We start from the raw sequence: 15,671 nt of genomic DNA on the forward strand, positions 1-15,671 counted from the left end.
CACATCCCTTGGTAAAACTAATAGCATGAAACAGAACATCAATACTTGTCAACGATATGATAGACATATTGCGTCTTCATGAAACTGTTCAAGAAACAATCATTTTTCATCCGTAACAGGAACTCAATTTTTTTCACACTAAAGGAACATAAGAATCCTTGGAATTTATTAAAGTTTCTTGTTATATTATTTTTATTTTTTCAAAGAATTTTTCAAATTTAATTTTATAGCTTTAATTTACATGGTATAAGACTTATTTATATTTGGAAATAAAATATTGACAGAGTTCATTGCTTCTTAATCTTGTTTATAGATATGAATTCATTGAAGATTTTTTTAGAATATACTATTTTTTAAATTATTCTCAGGGTCACTATATGTTCCACGTACATAATAATTTGCTGCATATACTTGTAAATTAAAACGATCGATTTTTTATCGATTCAAATCAGAGCAGCTTTTCCACAAGTCAAAAAACAAAATTTTTCAGCATTGTAATGTTATCATAATAATTTAATTGTTCCATGTGATATTCACATTTGATATTCACGCAAAGAAATAACGTTATGTATTCCTATCATTGATTCTCTTTTCTATTATGTTCTTTATTTATAAAACTTGCATAGAATTTTCTATTGTTTGCAAGTGGCACAGCTATGTTTCGTGATAATCCTGCAATATGTTTTTACTGTACGACAATCATCCGACAATGATCGCGGTAGCGGAAATGAATAACGCTCTCTCTCTGCGCAGCAATTCTTTTACGTAAGCGCAATACAAGCGGAGCAAACGCTACGCATTGTACACCGTACGCCCCCGTTTCCGCTTTCATTTTCGATGTGCGTGTTCACACCGGAGACTAACAGTCGCTGATGAAAGAGTCAGGATTATTTTCTATATATAGCTAACAAACGTGCGTGCGAAAATTTTCTGTAACGAAGGTTATCTATGTTTCACCAGTGTCAACTTTATAGTGATCTTTAACGAAGCCGATTAGCAGGTACGTAAGTGATTCATTTTTTTGCTAGTGATACATGAATAACTGCAAAAAAACTTCTCGTATCATTTTGCATTAGTTCTCTGCGTTTTGATGCGATATTCAGACATATTTTAGTATACCACCACTTAATTAATATACAAATGGCTTTTATTGTCCTCCAAAGTAATCCCCCTTATAGACAGTACACTTCTCTGACAACAGCTTGTTTGTACAGCTTATGGAAACTCTACGAAAAGTCATCTTTGGATATCGTCTTAAATTTTTGTTGTCACAGAGTTTCCATAAGCTGTCATTGTTAGAACAAACATTGTCAGAAGTGTAATGTCTGTAGAGGGAATTATTTTGAAGAGCTATAAAGATTATTTGTATATTAATTAAGAAATATTTACTTTCTCATGATATTCATCGAACTTCTCGTTGCCACGTCACGTATGTTAAATATAATACTACTTTGTATTGTGAAGGTGACGCGTGTCTCCGTGTGAAAGCGGTCGAGTAGTAGTCGACGGGTCTCGGATTTGATCTCGACCCTCTTATGTGTTCCATGTATGCGTCGGGTTTTATAAAAGATTGATTGAAGATTGTGAGTGAAGGAGTGCGAAATGACTAGGCTAACACCTGCTTCGAGAATCCATATATAGAGAATTCATATATGAAAATGCACTACTCTTTAGGATTAAATATAAATAATAAAAAAATTCTAATTTATGCATATTTAATTTATCAATTATTTGCATTCTACAAATGTTTGGAGATGATAATTTCGTGTTTTTTTTTTCAATATTTTCGAGAATCAAGAGGAATAAAACGAATAAACGCATATTATTGTTCAAAAGATTGAACTTGTAGTGATATTGAGAATTTGCGAATTTACAAGTGTATTATTTGTTCTTCGCTTTCACTTTCGTCTTCTTCCGCATTAATCTTGATTAAGTACTTCAGGAAGCGTTTCTAATTTCTCCTTCAATCAATTGTAGAATATAATATTTATGCAATCATCTTTTAAAATGTGTCACCACTTCCTATATAGAATATGCCAACCAGGATTTAATGATGACTTCTCTGATTAATTTATAATTATTTTTTTATGTATTAAACGGAGTTATGAATGAAAAAAATGAGATTTTCGTGAACTAAAGAATTTCGAGAATAGTTAAAAAATTTTCGGTTATGAAAGCGAATGGTTTACTTTTAAAAAATTTTAATTAGATACGTCAACAAAAATGCTACAAAAATATATTATGCAAAAAAGGCAATGATACAGTATATACAATACAGTAAATATTGATCTCTTCCCTAAAAAAGGATTAGACAAGAAATTTGTTTTTTATTAAAAGGATACTTTAGTTTCATGAATTAGGTAATATTTGAAGATAATTTACGAATACAAGAAGACGTAGTAGACTTGTATTTTCATTAGCGTTAAATTTACGATTGGAATATGTTTCAAGGTCTGTTTAACACTTTTTGCTTAACGGCTTTCGCATACCAGCGACTCACTCGATGGAAAAGCACTTATGTATAATCGTGCATCGCGAGCTATTATTATACTCTAAACTGATAATGCTCTGGATGCAGTGAAATGACAATTGACATTACCTATGTCTTAGGGGAAATCATATTGCCTATTAATTTATTGTAATACGAACACATTTTTTGTGACGTTAAAGGAACATATGAGTTCTTGAGACCCATTACAGTCTTAAAAAAATTCTAAAGTTTTTAATTGTATAAAAAATTGCAATATTTAAACACAACATAAATATAATTAATCTATATGAATAGAACTATAATGTAAAAAAATAAGATTGGAAAAAAAATAAAATTATTGCCAGTTATTTTACTATTTAAGAATTAAGAAAATGTCCTAGTATTTTTTTTATCAAAATTCGTAATTTTAGTTTATGAGTTAACGAATCTTTACTAGAGAAGATTAAGTTATTTCTTACATAACATCTTAAAGAAATTTTATTAATTCGTAGTATTAATTCGAAAAGAGAAAAGACAAACTAAAAAGGACTACAAAATTAAAATAAAAATGTCATAAAAATTTATTTTCTTAGAGTATAACTCAGCTGAATTCTCAATGTACTTTAATAAGTATAAGTATAATATACGTTCGCTATAGAAAGAAGAATAATATAAAGATTGCAGCTCATGCGGCTCTATGTTATGTCGCAAATAAATATATATAAGTATACAGCAAGTTCGTTTTCTCCTTCCCTTTCTTAATCTTTTCTTTTCGCTTTTTCTTGCTTCTTTCCCTTCTACAGTCTCTCATTCTCGTTTTTTTTTCTTTCTTTTTTATTCTTTTATTTTCTTCTTTTCGCGTGCCTTCCTAACATTTCTTCTTTTCAAGAGAGCCTTTGATACCAGCGGCTACCCCTCGATGAGGGCTCTGTTCCTCCCTCTCTTTCTTTCTTCCTTTCTTTCTTTTTTCTCTGTTAGCGGCCTTTAATTATATCACCGCTACAGTGTTCACCCCGCTTACAACATCCTGCTGTCTCTTCCGAGAAAGAAACGTTTTTGCCGTGTCACGTATGCAAAAGCCATGCTTGTGGTGGAGAATTGCTATTGCCACCGCCGTCGCCGCCTTCGTCGTCATCGTCGTCGCCGCCGCCGCCGTCGCCGCCGCCGCCGCCGCCGCCGTCGCCTCCGTCGTTGAAGTTCGCGTGATATCGAATCACGCTGCATAGTTTCACGCATCGGCGCGGTAACATTGTGAGTCAGCTTTTTTTTTTTGTGCGTCCATCGTCGATTATTACGAAAACAACTACGCATTAGTCCGATGTTAAGAGAACAAGAAGAACGGATGATCGAGAAGTCAAGCCGATTCAAAGTCAAGCCGAGTCGATTTCTTCGCGGTAAATTCATGGTAAGATATCTTCTGGTCTCCCTTCTCCTTTTCTCTCCCGCCACCCTTCTGTCTTCCACTTCTCGCCAGTCAACATCGACTTGGTGTTGGCAGCACGTGGAAATATCATCGCGTTAATTTTCTGAACGGAAGGGGCTCCTTCCACCTCTCCCCCTCGAGATTCAACGATCTTAATCGAGATCAATCATGTTGCGTAGGTAGATTCTCAGATTAAAAGATGACCAAGGGGGACGTCCTAAATTTCTTTATTTTATTGTTTTGATTTCTTCAACTCGCGCAAAGATAATTATTTAAAAATTCTTAAACAGAAATTTTAAGAAGAAAAGAAATTTTAAACGAAGAAAAGAAATTTAAATAGAAATTTTAAGAAGAGAATTTCATCATTATTCGTTTAATTAATTACCTTCATACCAGATAAGAAATGTGATATGTTAAACAAATTTACGGAGCGGGGCAAGGTTGGAAACTTTTCTTCAAAAGCGACATATATGAAATACATTGATATAAAAGAGGGCAAAAAAATAACTTGCGTAATGAGTAACGATTAGATGACAGGATAAAGAGATAAACAGTCAATGATCATAATAAATGCCGATGGTTTTCCTTAGTGCGAATGTAGCGACCGCAATGACGACATCGTAAGAACGGCCACTCAAGTAAGTATGTTTGTGTAAGCAATTGTGCAAGTTTACTTGAACTTTTGTGTGATTGCAAACTGCTTTCTTTTGTATATATATATATATATATATATATATATATATATATATGTGTGTGTGTGTGTGTGTATATATATAGTTACAACTGCGACAAGTTTACCTGAACGTGTGTGGCCGGCCTTATGATTCTGTCATTGCGTTCGCCACATTCACGTTCTTGAACTTGCACAACTTGACTTAGTCGCACTTGGTACGACGATCAGTTACGATCTATCAACGGAGAGAGGTACCAGCGCGTCGAATCACGAGAAGACTCGAGGAACTACGACTCACGCGATCAACTATTTTCCGATTGTTATTGCATCGCGCCTGACGAGCGAGTATCAGTAAATACGCTCATTTGATCATCTCATCAAAATCTTTTCTTAACTTATTGTTGCAGGAAAGTCATGTAATTTGATAATTTCGAACAGCCTTCGTAATTTTTTAATTCTAGATAAATGTCTTCTTTCAAAATCACATGATAAGAATTTATATAAAATTGATTAAAGATTACAGATTCTTAAATGAAAGTTTTTCTCAATCACAAAATCGGGTTATCCATTTTCTAGAAAAAAGATAAACGTTGTTATTTTTAATTTACATGAGTAAGAATCAACTGTTAATTATCATTTTTACTTTTATTACATCAATAATTTGATACGTCAAATGCATACGTGATTTCTTGTTTATTAAAACTGTTTGCATTTGTAAATACGTCGTGAATTTCCTAACGGTGATAATTTCTTATATTCTTTCGTGAGAGTTGTACAATAAATCGAATTGGAAGATGAAGGCTGACGTCTTTTGCAGTCTGTAGTTGGCTTCGTGGAAAGAATTGAAACGATTGAGGAGACCGAGAAGAATGTCAACGGCTCGAGAAGAGGCAGATAAATATTATTTACTACGATCCTCCCGCGCTAACTCGAAGATGAAGCTACTTGCGATAGTTCCCGCCCTTTTCTCTTGGTTAACGATTGTCGATTGCCTGTTGACTACGAGATTTTGTGGTCCAGAGACGGGAGACGGTAAGTTTTAAAATCACAGTGTAACAACAGTGATACCTAATATAATAAACCAAACTTTAATAAGAAATGCAATATATAAATCGATCGGATCGTCATGGCGATTTATTAAATATAAATATCAAGATTGATGAATTTTATAATTAATGTTTATTTATGTAGATTAACTTTAATCTCAGTTTAATTTATTCTTTATCTTTTTCTAATATTTAGAATTATAAAAAGTAAGTTAAATTGAAATTAAAGTTAGTTTACATATTGATATGAGGAAATGTTTTTATTATGACTTATGCAATCATGTTAATGCATGTTTTCGTTACGCGAAGCAATAATTGCTCCAGTTTTTTTTTTCGACAAAGAGATTATTGTCATTGAACTTATTGCGACAAGCACGTTCATTACCGAGTGTCCTTGCATCGAAACACCTGTTCCTCATTTCAGATTTCCAACGCGCGCATGTCGGCTTGATTATATCGCCTATAATGTCCATTCGAATGATACGGGAGATCGAGATTTATTGGAATCACGCCAGGTATCGACCGGGCGATACGATCGCTCTTTACACGGGCGAGCCCACGAACGGCCTCGAGCCAATTTATACCCTGATACCAAACGCACCGAGTGGTATAAAGAGGACCGGATTGCAAGCTACGTTTGTTCCCACCTCGAATCTCACGTTCGTTCAGCAATGCCTACGTACGTACGTGACATATATACACACATCGCAATTACATAATTTTGATATAGATTATTAATCAAGTATGTTATAATAATTATGTTACGAGCAATTTTTTTACATTTTTCTAAACTTGATTTTTTTCTAAAACAAACAATACGAAAATTGTCCCTTTAATTATTTTTGATGTTTTCTCATTATTATTTTTATTATACTAAAAAGTAAAATTGAACAAAAGAAAGATGAACATGTTTTATATATAATTATATATGTTTATGTATGTTTATACATATTTATATATATTCATGCATGAAAAAATTTTTCCTTTTTCTTTATACTTTGTACATTTGAAATCTATTTTTCCATATATATTCGTAGGCTCCATACAGAAAAATCGTTTTTATGATGTTGATGATCGAATGTTAACTTTTTTAAAATAAAAATTTATAGAGTTTATATTCTTATCCAGATGTGTGATTATAGATTTTTATCTGTTAAAAACAGATTTAATTCATAAATAGATATAAATTGATAAATCAAGATTTATCATAAAATTCATGATACAAAAAAGTACGAATTTAATGAAATTTTATGAACTTTGTATTTACAGTATCCTTTTAAAGTTTTTTCTTTGTAGGTTTGTAAATTAAACAATCAAAATTATATTGTTTTCATCAATATTCCAACAAAATTTCTTTTAGAAATATAAATTTGTTTTATTATTAATTAGTCATGTCTTAACATTAAAAAATTTGTTGACTTATTGCCCAATTTCTTCACTTCTAGATAAGTTGCAGATATATCTTATCCAGGAGATATCTCTATTGTAATCTGACATATATGGATAAGGTTATCTATAGAGGAAAAAATTGGGCATTACTTTTTGAACACTAAGAATAGTATCTAACGAATTATTTTTTAGAATTAGTAACTACTTATTTTTACAACATAATTTTTCCTGTCTTATATATATATAAATAGTAAATATAAGTACAAAAAGATATTGTAAATATTTTCAGACAAATATATACAGCGAGTCTCGAGCATAATTTTCAAATTATAAAAATCCTTTCATATATTTATATTTGTAATGCACAAAAAATATTGTTTTGTCCATCTGAATTTATTGCAAGAACTAAATTATTTTTCAAGAAACAGTCCAAAGGTTACTTATATTTGGTCTATTATTTTTTTCTTGTCATATATTTTGATAGTTTACATATATCCGAGCTTAACACAGAATTTCGTTTTAATAGAGTACCATGTTGCTTGGCTGAGAAATGACACGGTAAGAATGACAAATTGTCTGCAAACACAGCCTCACTGGATGTCGGAGAAGAGGACTATCTTAGGATCACTGCCGATGAGCAGGGTATTCTTACCCGGTACTCACGATTCTGCGTCTTACGCGATACACGAACGAGCGAACTCCGAGAATATCGTCGAGAAATATGTGATAACGCAGGTAAATTCTGAATTAATAATACAAACTAAATCATTGAATATTTGCGTAAATAAATCAGATAATCTACAAGTTTATCTCGTTGCATCTATATTGATTCCGAATCAGAAGTCGCATGACTACAAAATCTCTATTTCTACATCAGTTTGATTCAAAATTGATTCGAGATTTCCTTTCAATTAAAATAGATTGAATTCAAATAGATGCAAAATTGATTCGAGACTTCTTTTTGATTCAAATAATAAAATGCTTGTCACGCTCAAATAAAGTTTAATCTACGATATGCTCTTTGCTTCCTATTTCTTGCTTTTTATTGCTTGCTTTTTCCCTCTTTGCGACCGTTTTATTGACAAATATTGCTTGTCTCTTCCGAAGTTAACTTTTATCTCGAGCAATAAGAAACAAAGAAACAGAATAAAAGGCAAAAAGTAAAAAGAAACAGGAAGCAAGGAACATTGTAGATCAAGCTTAATTGGTGAAAATATTCGAGCTACATTAAAGAGAGCTTACGCATTAAAGTCAGATAAGAATTAAATATGGAATAACCGTTGCTGGTAATCGTTAGGATAATTAAACTGCAGGATGTAGACGTGCTCGCGCAATTGATCTACGGAGTTAGATATCTCGACATCAGAGTCGGACATTACCCCAATACTAATTCGGTGTGGTGGGCGAATCATGGAGTATTCAGAACTGTTCCTATGCAGACCATCATAAATCAGGTGAAGACCTTCCTCGACAAGACGAACGAGATCGTAATATTCGACATCCAGGAATTTCCAGTTGGTAATATATTTTAGCGTTAAAACGAACGGCCAACAACTCTTATTCAGGCAAAAATAGTACAGCCATGAATACAACATTCTTTTCTATGCTCTTTAAAATACATGTGCTTTTAAAATACATTTGAAATACTGTTATGCCAAAATGCCGTGTTGAATTCATTCGCAATACTCTTACATTAAAAATGCCATTGATGCAAAAGATTAATTTAGTGTAAAATTTTATATAATAAACAAAAAACAAAAATTAATGGATTTTGAGAATTAGTGAATTAAATTATAAGAGCCATTCGTCACATTCGAAAATCATATTAGATTCTAAAATGCCTTACTTATTATCTGACTTAATTATCATTATCGGAACTAATCCTATCTACAATCTTGTTTGTTTCGTATCGAATCGAAACGAGCACAGTGAATATTATGAATATTATAAATGAAATATAAAGACAAAACACAAGGCTAACATTACATCATGATGTGATTTATCACTACTCAATTAATGACAATAACAACAGCAAGATTATGCAAGTTGTAGCTAGGACTTATATAAATTATTATATAAATTATGTAAATTATATCTATAAATAATAATTTTATTATTTATATGAAAATATATGTTGATGGTGTTGTTAGGCTTCGGAAAAAATCTGGCGATACATCACGACTTCGTTGCATTCCTCGAGGAACAATTCGCCGGGTACTACTTGTCGAAGAGTTACGGGTGGGCCAGTACGCTAAATACAATCTGGTCATCCGGGAAAAGACTTATTATTGGTTATGATGAGAGACGAGTCGTCAGTCGTTATGAAAGTATATGGCCTTGTGTAACACATCAATGGGGAAATGTTAGGACTATCGAAGACTTGTTCAACCATTTGAATCGCATCGAAACGGAAAGTCTTGGGTATGTGAATCTTGTATAAAGCCAAATACTAAGTAGTCCTAAACTATCCAAGACCATTCTTTTCATCATATCTATTTTTGTGATAATTTCGAATCAGGCAATGTTTTTCGCAATAAATTATTCGCAAATTTAATATTCTCGTTAATCATTAATAACATATTTTTATAAAGATGCTTATTAGCATCAAAAATTGTTAAAATGTTTGTCAATTTAAAAAGTAATATTACTACTCTGATTCTACTCGTAACTGCGTTTCAAGATCGAAAAAGATTTCAGCGCGAGGTTTGTAGAATGAGATATATATATAAAGTCAGATAGAAATATTTAAGCAATAAGATCCGATTGAATATAGGATTTCTCTTATTTAATTAGATCTACTTTTGATTTTATAAGTATTTTCGCTACTTGAGAGGTATTGTTTCAAGTCAAGTATGACAGACGTGTATCTTAATACGCTTAGTTCATCTAGAATCTATTAGATCTTAATAATGGCTGAACCTATTAAGTTTTTAAAAGTCTCAATTGTTAGCTGGGTATATAAAAAAAAAGATCTTTAATTTTGCTCTTTATCTCTGTATAACATGAGATATAAATATAGATATATAAAAATAAATTTAGAGCTGGGCATGTATTTAAAATACTTATTTAAAACACAGTATTTGCAATACAATGTATTTCCACGAAGCACATAAAAGTATTACATATTTTGTACTTAAAATTGAAAAATTGAAAGTTTTTTGTATTTTAGAATAATAAGATTGATTGTCAATCTTAGTATTTGAAATGCAAAATACAAAACTTTTATATACTCTTATGAAATACAAAATACAAACTTATTTTCATGTGCTCCGTTAAAATATAAAATACAATTGTTTTACAAATATTGTTTTTTAAATAAAAGTATTTCAAATACATGCTCAGCGCAAATTTTAATTTTGTCAATCTGGCGATTCTCATTTCAGACAACCTAGATCAATACCAAGATCGGCGATGGCAGAATTAACACCCAATACGTGGGATGTAATTTTAAACCGGCTTGGAAGTATCCGCCAAATGGCGGAAAATGTTAATATCAACGTTACAAATTGGTATAACAGCAAATGGCAAAGCACTGCCAATATCGTTGCTGTCGATTTCGTCCGATCGTCCGGTATCATCGAAACCGCGATCGAATGGAACGAAAGACGAAATTCACATTGTTAAAATCTTTCCTATTTCCTGTTAGCGCAAGAATTGAAAAAAAAATGTACAAACTAAAGTTTATTAATGCACATTAATTCATAGTGCACAATAATTCGAACAAATCAGTTTTTATACAAATAGTACTTAATAACTTATTATTTTGCTTCTGATTTTATTTACAGTTACGTGTTGTATGAATATTAATAAATTTTATACACAAAGTGGGCCATGTAATTAAGCAATATCTAATAAAAAGATGTAAATATCTTTCAAAATATCCATTCTTAGTTTTTTCATTACTTTAAAAGTAGAAATATAAACACGTATTTTCTTTTAATTCAAACCTATTAAATAATAATACTGCTACGATGTGTGTGGATTCATAGCGTTTAAACAAAAACAAAAAAAAACCAAAAAAATCTAAATACTGCGTTTTAATTAGATAATTTAAATTTAGTTCACATAAAAATAATTACATCAACCCTCTATTGTCTTCTCAAGAAATCTAGGTAACGCAGTTAATCACATAATACGTTTGCTTTTTCGCGTGATTATCATAGTTCCGCCGGATGTGCGAATAATGCTCTAGTCAAGGTAACCCAGAGAAACGAAATTATCGTATACAGATGCGCGATGCAACGAAATCAGTTCATCATCCGGTACAGACGATGTTAGTCGCGAATACGAAACTGACGAGATCTAATCCGTCGCGTGTCTTCTATATAGAAAACGATTTATATATAGACACGATTTTCAGAAAAAGAATCTGAGAGAGAACGATAATCTCTTTAAAAAGTCGACCGAGCTGCTATATTCCTTTTATGAAAAGAGTCGTTTTATTAGATTTCGCTATTCGAAGTCAACTGACAACGTCGAGATCACCACTTATACGGAACTAGCAAACTTTTATTCTCGTCGTGTGACCATCTCGTTTGCATTTATATCCAGAAAATGTGCTGCCTGTTGCTACTGCTTTTACTGCCAATCGTAACTTCGGAGCTGTGCGACAATCCTTGGTATCAATACGATACCATATGTCAAAATAATTCTCTTTCTTGTCCTAATAATCAAAAGTGCGTGTTCATCGAGTACTGCCCGGGGGTTGTATCCCTAATGGATCAAAACGCGCTTTCCTCTCACAGGTAACATGATTATTATCTTTTTATATCGAAGGGACGAGTACATATTTACACACGTCGATTTTTTAAGCGCAGATTACGACAAGCGGTATGCGGGTACGATCGAACACATGTAAAAATTTGCTGCAGCGTTAATAGTTACATCGAACGGCCAGTATATCCAGATAGAAATCTAGATGTATATCCGACGCAACTATCTTCAAATTTTCAGTGTGGAAGAAGTATTGTTCGAAGTAACATAAACACTTTAGGATCATATCCTTTTGTCGCAAGAATCGGTTTCATAAGCAAGTACTTTGCATGTATACGGAAATATTTGTATTATACAGAAATTGTGTAATATACAGAATGTCCCAGAAATTAATTGTCTCCAAATTATAACACAGCTGTAAAAAATCATCAATTTTTCATTGATGATATTAAAAGTACTGATAATTGGTTCCAAATTTATCAATGAAAATGTAAGACAAAGAATTTCTGTGACATTATGTACACAGCAAAAATTATATACAATTTTGTTCAAAGGATGAGAAAGAGAGAAAGTTAACTATATTTCTTTTATTATATAAGACATGCGTTTTCAGACTGTTAGCAAGAATTCGCTTTTAGATACATTAACGGGTGAGATCAAATACTCGTGCAATGGCGTGATTGTTAATGAGCGTACTGTATTGACTACAGCTACATGCGCACTCGCGAAATCGGACAGATACAAATTGTACGTATATAGCAGTCGAAAATAAAATATAACGAATGATCGTTACTCATATTTTCGATCGTAGCATTAAATTGTAGCATGCAGTAATTATAATAATCCTTATTTATCTTTAGATGCTCTGTGCTTATTGGTGAATATAATACAGAGTCGAATCCAGATTGTAATAATTTGTTTTGCGGACACAAAATCAGTAGCCACGACATATCGTATGTAGTAAAACATCCGGGCTACAACGCCGCAAGTTATTCCAACAACGTTGCCTTACTTCGCTTGAAGAAGGCTATCGAATTTACAGGTATGTACAGTTCTTAAATATACAGTCGAAGATACTGTGATGATCACAGCCTCAATATGGGAGGAAATAGCAATCCGGTCTTCTTCAGCCACAGCTCAACCAATCTGCTTTATACCGGAAGACAGATACGTCAGCCTAGGAAGTACATGCACTGTTGTCGGCTGGGGAAAATTGTTAGGTCAAAAAGGTATTAATAGAACAAACTATCATAAAGCATAAACTGTAAGCTGTGTTTATGTAACGTTCAAGTGCTGTAACCCTGTGATCCAGCGCAACCATTGACGCAACAGTCATTACAACTAGAACTCGTACCTAAGCAGCAGTGCTCGGACTATATAAGCCAAGCTCTATCTGTTGAATTATGCGCCAAAGGAAACTGTGAACCTTGCTCAAGTTACAGCGGTAGTCCTCTGTTATACAAATATGCGGACATATATTTCTTGGTATGTTATCAACATAAATATTTACATATACTACAGACGTAGTTCACATATTTATGTTTTTCATTTTTTATTTTTTAATCAGGTTGGAATCCTATCATTTGGGTCTAGTTGTGACTCAAGCACCATTTTTCCATCTGCATTTGTAAATGTACAGAGATACACAAAGTGGATTTTAGAAAATTCTTAAAGTTAGAAAAATATAAAAAAACGTCTCGAAACGTTTCTTAAGAATGCCGATTGTAGTACTGCATTTTTATGAATTTTATTTTTTGCAAATCTAAAATTAATTATTTATGTTTAAATATATTCAAATATTTGCCGCGTGTCATTTCCTTAGCCTCTTCTAGACCCAGTTGATAAGCTAAATCGTGCAGTCTTTTCACTTCCGAGATAAGCCCGGTCATTGACAAATTACCCAGTTCTGCAAGAAAATATTTTACGGTATTTAGCAATGAGATGAAGAATTATATGTTATGCAGCATATCAACTCACGATGCACATGGCTTATGTCATCCTGCGACATCGCAGCCCAAAAACATGGTTCTGTCTGCGGTGAATTTTGAGCAACAAACTCATGTACACCTGGAACTTCATTGCTCGCTACATATATGATGTATTGTGTATACATGACTCATAAATGATCCTTAAAAAATTTACTCACTCTGCTCAGGCCATAAATCAGGAGATGCTCTATCCAATTTCTCTAGACTCATGAGACTCTCCTCTATGCAAGACAAGTCTATAAAACAAGAGTTAACTATTTTTATTTTCTTTGCAGTTGAAATACTTTATTATAATATTGAAAAACTATATATATATGTATATATATATATATATATATATATATATATATATATATGTAATCTGTCTAATTTCAAATTCAATTAATAAAGTTAGTAAATATAAAAGCACAAAGATTAATGTGTACTATTTTAGATATAAGAATAAAGCTGCATATAATCAATTTAAACTTAAATATTTTATTCTATTTTATTACATAAAATAAAAGCTCAACAAATAAATAAAACAGCATATAAAATGTAAGTATTTAATACATATAGTAAAATTTTGCAACAACAAACTGGTATTCATGGTCGATTCTTGTAGTTCAAATATTAAGTCTTAAAATAAGAACGAACTGAATACAACAATGATTTAGATACAACATCGACTTTTTTTCCTTAAAAAATCAGCATATATAATTATAATGACTAAGTGTTAAAAAATTGTCTACAAAGTAATAAATTAAAATCATTTAAAGAAGCAACGTTAATAATACACTTCAATGTCTTTGTGTTGTATGATTATAACCCCAATATGTATATGTAACAGAGACAAAAGCACTCCAAAATGACAAGTACTTTTATGCATTTCGTTTTATGGAGCAAAGCATCAAACTTACCCGATTGATCCGCTGCTTCATCAGTTGCCATAACGCTCACGTGAGAAAGCTGTAAATTTACTCAAGTGTTTTCCGAAGGAAGGACGCTTCAACGAATACTCGACGCGCATACAAAATGGAGTGAAATGACCGAACGAGATACTTTACACACGGCTCTTTTATTCCTTATGAAAATGCTCGAGTAACAGACTAACAACTACGCGCATTAATCGTCACGTATCGTTCTTTCGTAGTGTCTCTTGCCTGCGCAGTTTCTTGGCTAACTCGGCTTGCTGCTGCAGAATGTAGACATTTTCTGCCTTTCGGCGCTCTCGTCGTTCGATATCGCGTATCACACCCAAGTGTAGCTGCTGCCTGAAACGTTTTTTCAATTCAATGTTAGTTGTGAGGACGGCGAAACGTCTTTCAACACGGTATCTACCTGTCGTAAGACTGCTTGTAATGCACGTAGCCTATTATTCCGACGGACGTCATGCAACATAAACCGAAAGTGATTTTAGACGCGTTCGACATTCTCGAGGAGAAGAGTGCGCAGTTATCACCGTGAAATTGCTCGCGCGAGGCACGACGGGATAATCGATTATTGTCGATTCTCGCGCGCGTTATTTAACTTTCGCCAATTCGAAATTCGAAGATTCCGCTTTATACTTTTATAAAGCTTTATATTTTTATTCAATTTGTAATGCTTAAAGGAAGTGAATTTGAGAAAAAACAGAAGCCTAAAGCCGGTTCATGATAAGTTCTTATATTTAAGATCGTCTTAAGTTCTATCTTGAGACGTTATGAATCAATAAATACCGATACTTCTTAAAAAAGTTCTTTAGTCTTTTTATATTATATAAGGATTTGATCAAAATTTAAGAATAAGTGTGTAATTAATGTTACCACCGACGAGATACTATTAAAGACCATCAATCCAAATTTTCGGTATAAAAAGAGCCCCAAGGCTTCGGAGGTAATTGAAGAATGCTGACATTATCGATAATTGATATAAATTTGCCATTGTTAACATAAATATTTGACTCATACATTATTAAATTCATGATTTTTATTATATAAATATTCCGTAA

At 32.5% G+C, this 15,671-nt stretch overlaps 4 protein-coding genes across 10 annotated transcripts; 2 read left to right on the forward strand and 2 right to left on the reverse strand.

Annotated features, from left to right (window-relative positions):
* Nucleotides 1-780: 780 nt before the first annotated feature.
* LOC105150956 (PI-PLC X domain-containing protein 1) lies at nt 781-10,879 on the forward strand. 5 transcript variants are annotated; one of them, XM_011064368.2, is made up of 7 exons: nt 781-1,000; nt 5,384-5,598; nt 6,037-6,291; nt 7,528-7,736; nt 8,315-8,519; nt 9,152-9,422; nt 10,385-10,879. In XM_011064368.2, the coding sequence occupies exons 2-7, from the start codon at nt 5,436-5,438 to the stop codon at nt 10,623-10,625; spliced, it is 1,344 nt and encodes a 447-aa protein (XP_011062670.1). In that variant the 5' UTR covers nt 781-1,000; nt 5,384-5,435; the 3' UTR covers nt 10,626-10,879. The 5 variants fall into 5 exon arrangements, with proteins under 5 accessions (XP_011062670.1, XP_011062668.1, XP_011062667.1 ...); XM_011064366.2 differs by lacking the exon at nt 781-1,000 and adding an exon at nt 3,751-3,875; XM_011064365.2 differs by lacking the exon at nt 781-1,000 and adding an exon at nt 4,444-4,531.
* Nucleotides 10,880-11,555: 676 nt separating this feature from the next.
* LOC105151002 (phenoloxidase-activating enzyme 1) lies at nt 11,556-13,517 on the forward strand. The gene is made up of 7 exons (XM_087402980.1): nt 11,556-11,746; nt 11,819-12,030; nt 12,353-12,461; nt 12,575-12,756; nt 12,845-12,943; nt 13,027-13,199; nt 13,282-13,517. Exons 1-7 carry the CDS (start codon nt 11,556-11,558, stop codon nt 13,384-13,386), a joined length of 1,071 nt encoding a protein of 356 aa, XP_087259106.1. The 3' UTR covers nt 13,387-13,517.
* Nucleotides 12,287-14,745, reverse strand: lin-52 (DREAM core complex component lin-52). 3 transcript variants are annotated; one of them, XR_846780.2, is made up of 5 exons: nt 14,602-14,745; nt 13,861-13,938; nt 13,692-13,787; nt 13,069-13,620; nt 12,287-12,917 (listed from the first exon to the last, which is right to left on the reverse strand). XR_846780.2 is itself a non-coding variant. In XM_011064361.2 (4 exons), exons 1-4 carry the CDS (start codon nt 14,630-14,632, stop codon nt 13,487-13,489), a joined length of 333 nt encoding a protein of 110 aa, XP_011062663.1. In that variant the 5' UTR covers nt 14,633-14,745; the 3' UTR covers nt 12,973-13,486. The 3 variants fall into 3 exon arrangements, 2 of the variants coding, with proteins under 2 accessions (XP_011062663.1, XP_011062662.1); XM_011064361.2 differs by lacking the exon at nt 12,287-12,917 and having other exon boundaries at nt 12,973-13,620; nt 13,692-13,781; XM_011064360.2 differs by lacking the exon at nt 12,287-12,917 and having other exon boundaries at nt 12,973-13,620.
* Pet117 (cytochrome c oxidase assembly factor-like) lies at nt 14,741-15,171 on the reverse strand. The gene is made up of 2 exons (XM_011064359.2): nt 15,023-15,171; nt 14,741-14,955 (listed from the first exon to the last, which is right to left on the reverse strand). Exons 1-2 carry the CDS (start codon nt 15,112-15,114, stop codon nt 14,814-14,816), a joined length of 234 nt encoding a protein of 77 aa, XP_011062661.1. The 5' UTR covers nt 15,115-15,171; the 3' UTR covers nt 14,741-14,813.
* Nucleotides 15,172-15,671: the final 500 nt, after the last annotated feature.

Source organism: Acromyrmex echinatior, chromosome 2 (assembly GCF_024713525.1).
Source record: "Acromyrmex echinatior isolate Ae372 chromosome 2, ASM2471352v2, whole genome shotgun sequence".
NCBI lineage: Eukaryota > Metazoa > Arthropoda > Insecta > Hymenoptera > Formicidae > Acromyrmex > Acromyrmex echinatior.

Bases quoted from the DNA above. Each gene is read 5' to 3' on its own strand.
- LOC105151002 (XM_087402980.1), top strand. From the start codon at position 11,556: ATGTGCTGCCTGTTGCTACTGCTTTTACTGCCAATCGTAACTTCGGAG. The intron at 12,757-12,844 runs GTATGTACAGTT...GGTCTTCTTCAG, and splicing joins GAAGGCTATCGAATTTACAG to CCACAGCTCAACCAATCTGC. The intron at 12,944-13,026 runs GTATTAATAGAA...CCTGTGATCCAG, and splicing joins AAAATTGTTAGGTCAAAAAG to CGCAACCATTGACGCAACAG.
- LOC105150956 (XM_011064368.2), top strand. From the start codon at position 5,436: ATGTCAACGGCTCGAGAAGAGGCAGATAAATATTATTTACTACGATCC. The intron at 5,599-6,036 runs GTAAGTTTTAAA...TCCTCATTTCAG, and splicing joins TGGTCCAGAGACGGGAGACG to ATTTCCAACGCGCGCATGTC. The intron at 9,423-10,384 runs GTATGTGAATCT...TTCTCATTTCAG, and splicing joins ATCGAAACGGAAAGTCTTGG to ACAACCTAGATCAATACCAA.
- lin-52 (XM_011064360.2), bottom strand. From the start codon at position 14,632: ATGGCAACTGATGAAGCAGCGGATCAATCGG. The intron at 13,939-14,601 runs GTAAGTTTGATG...CTTGTTTTATAG, and splicing joins TGAAGCAGCGGATCAATCGG to ACTTGTCTTGCATAGAGGAG. The intron at 13,621-13,691 runs GTGAGTTGATAT...ATTTTCTTGCAG, and splicing joins TGACATAAGCCATGTGCATC to AACTGGGTAATTTGTCAATG.
- Pet117 (XM_011064359.2), bottom strand. From the start codon at position 15,114: ATGTCGAACGCGTCTAAAATCACTTTCGGTTTATGTTGCATGACGTCC. The intron at 14,956-15,022 runs GTAGATACCGTG...AAAACGTTTCAG, and splicing joins TACAAGCAGTCTTACGACAG to GCAGCAGCTACACTTGGGTG.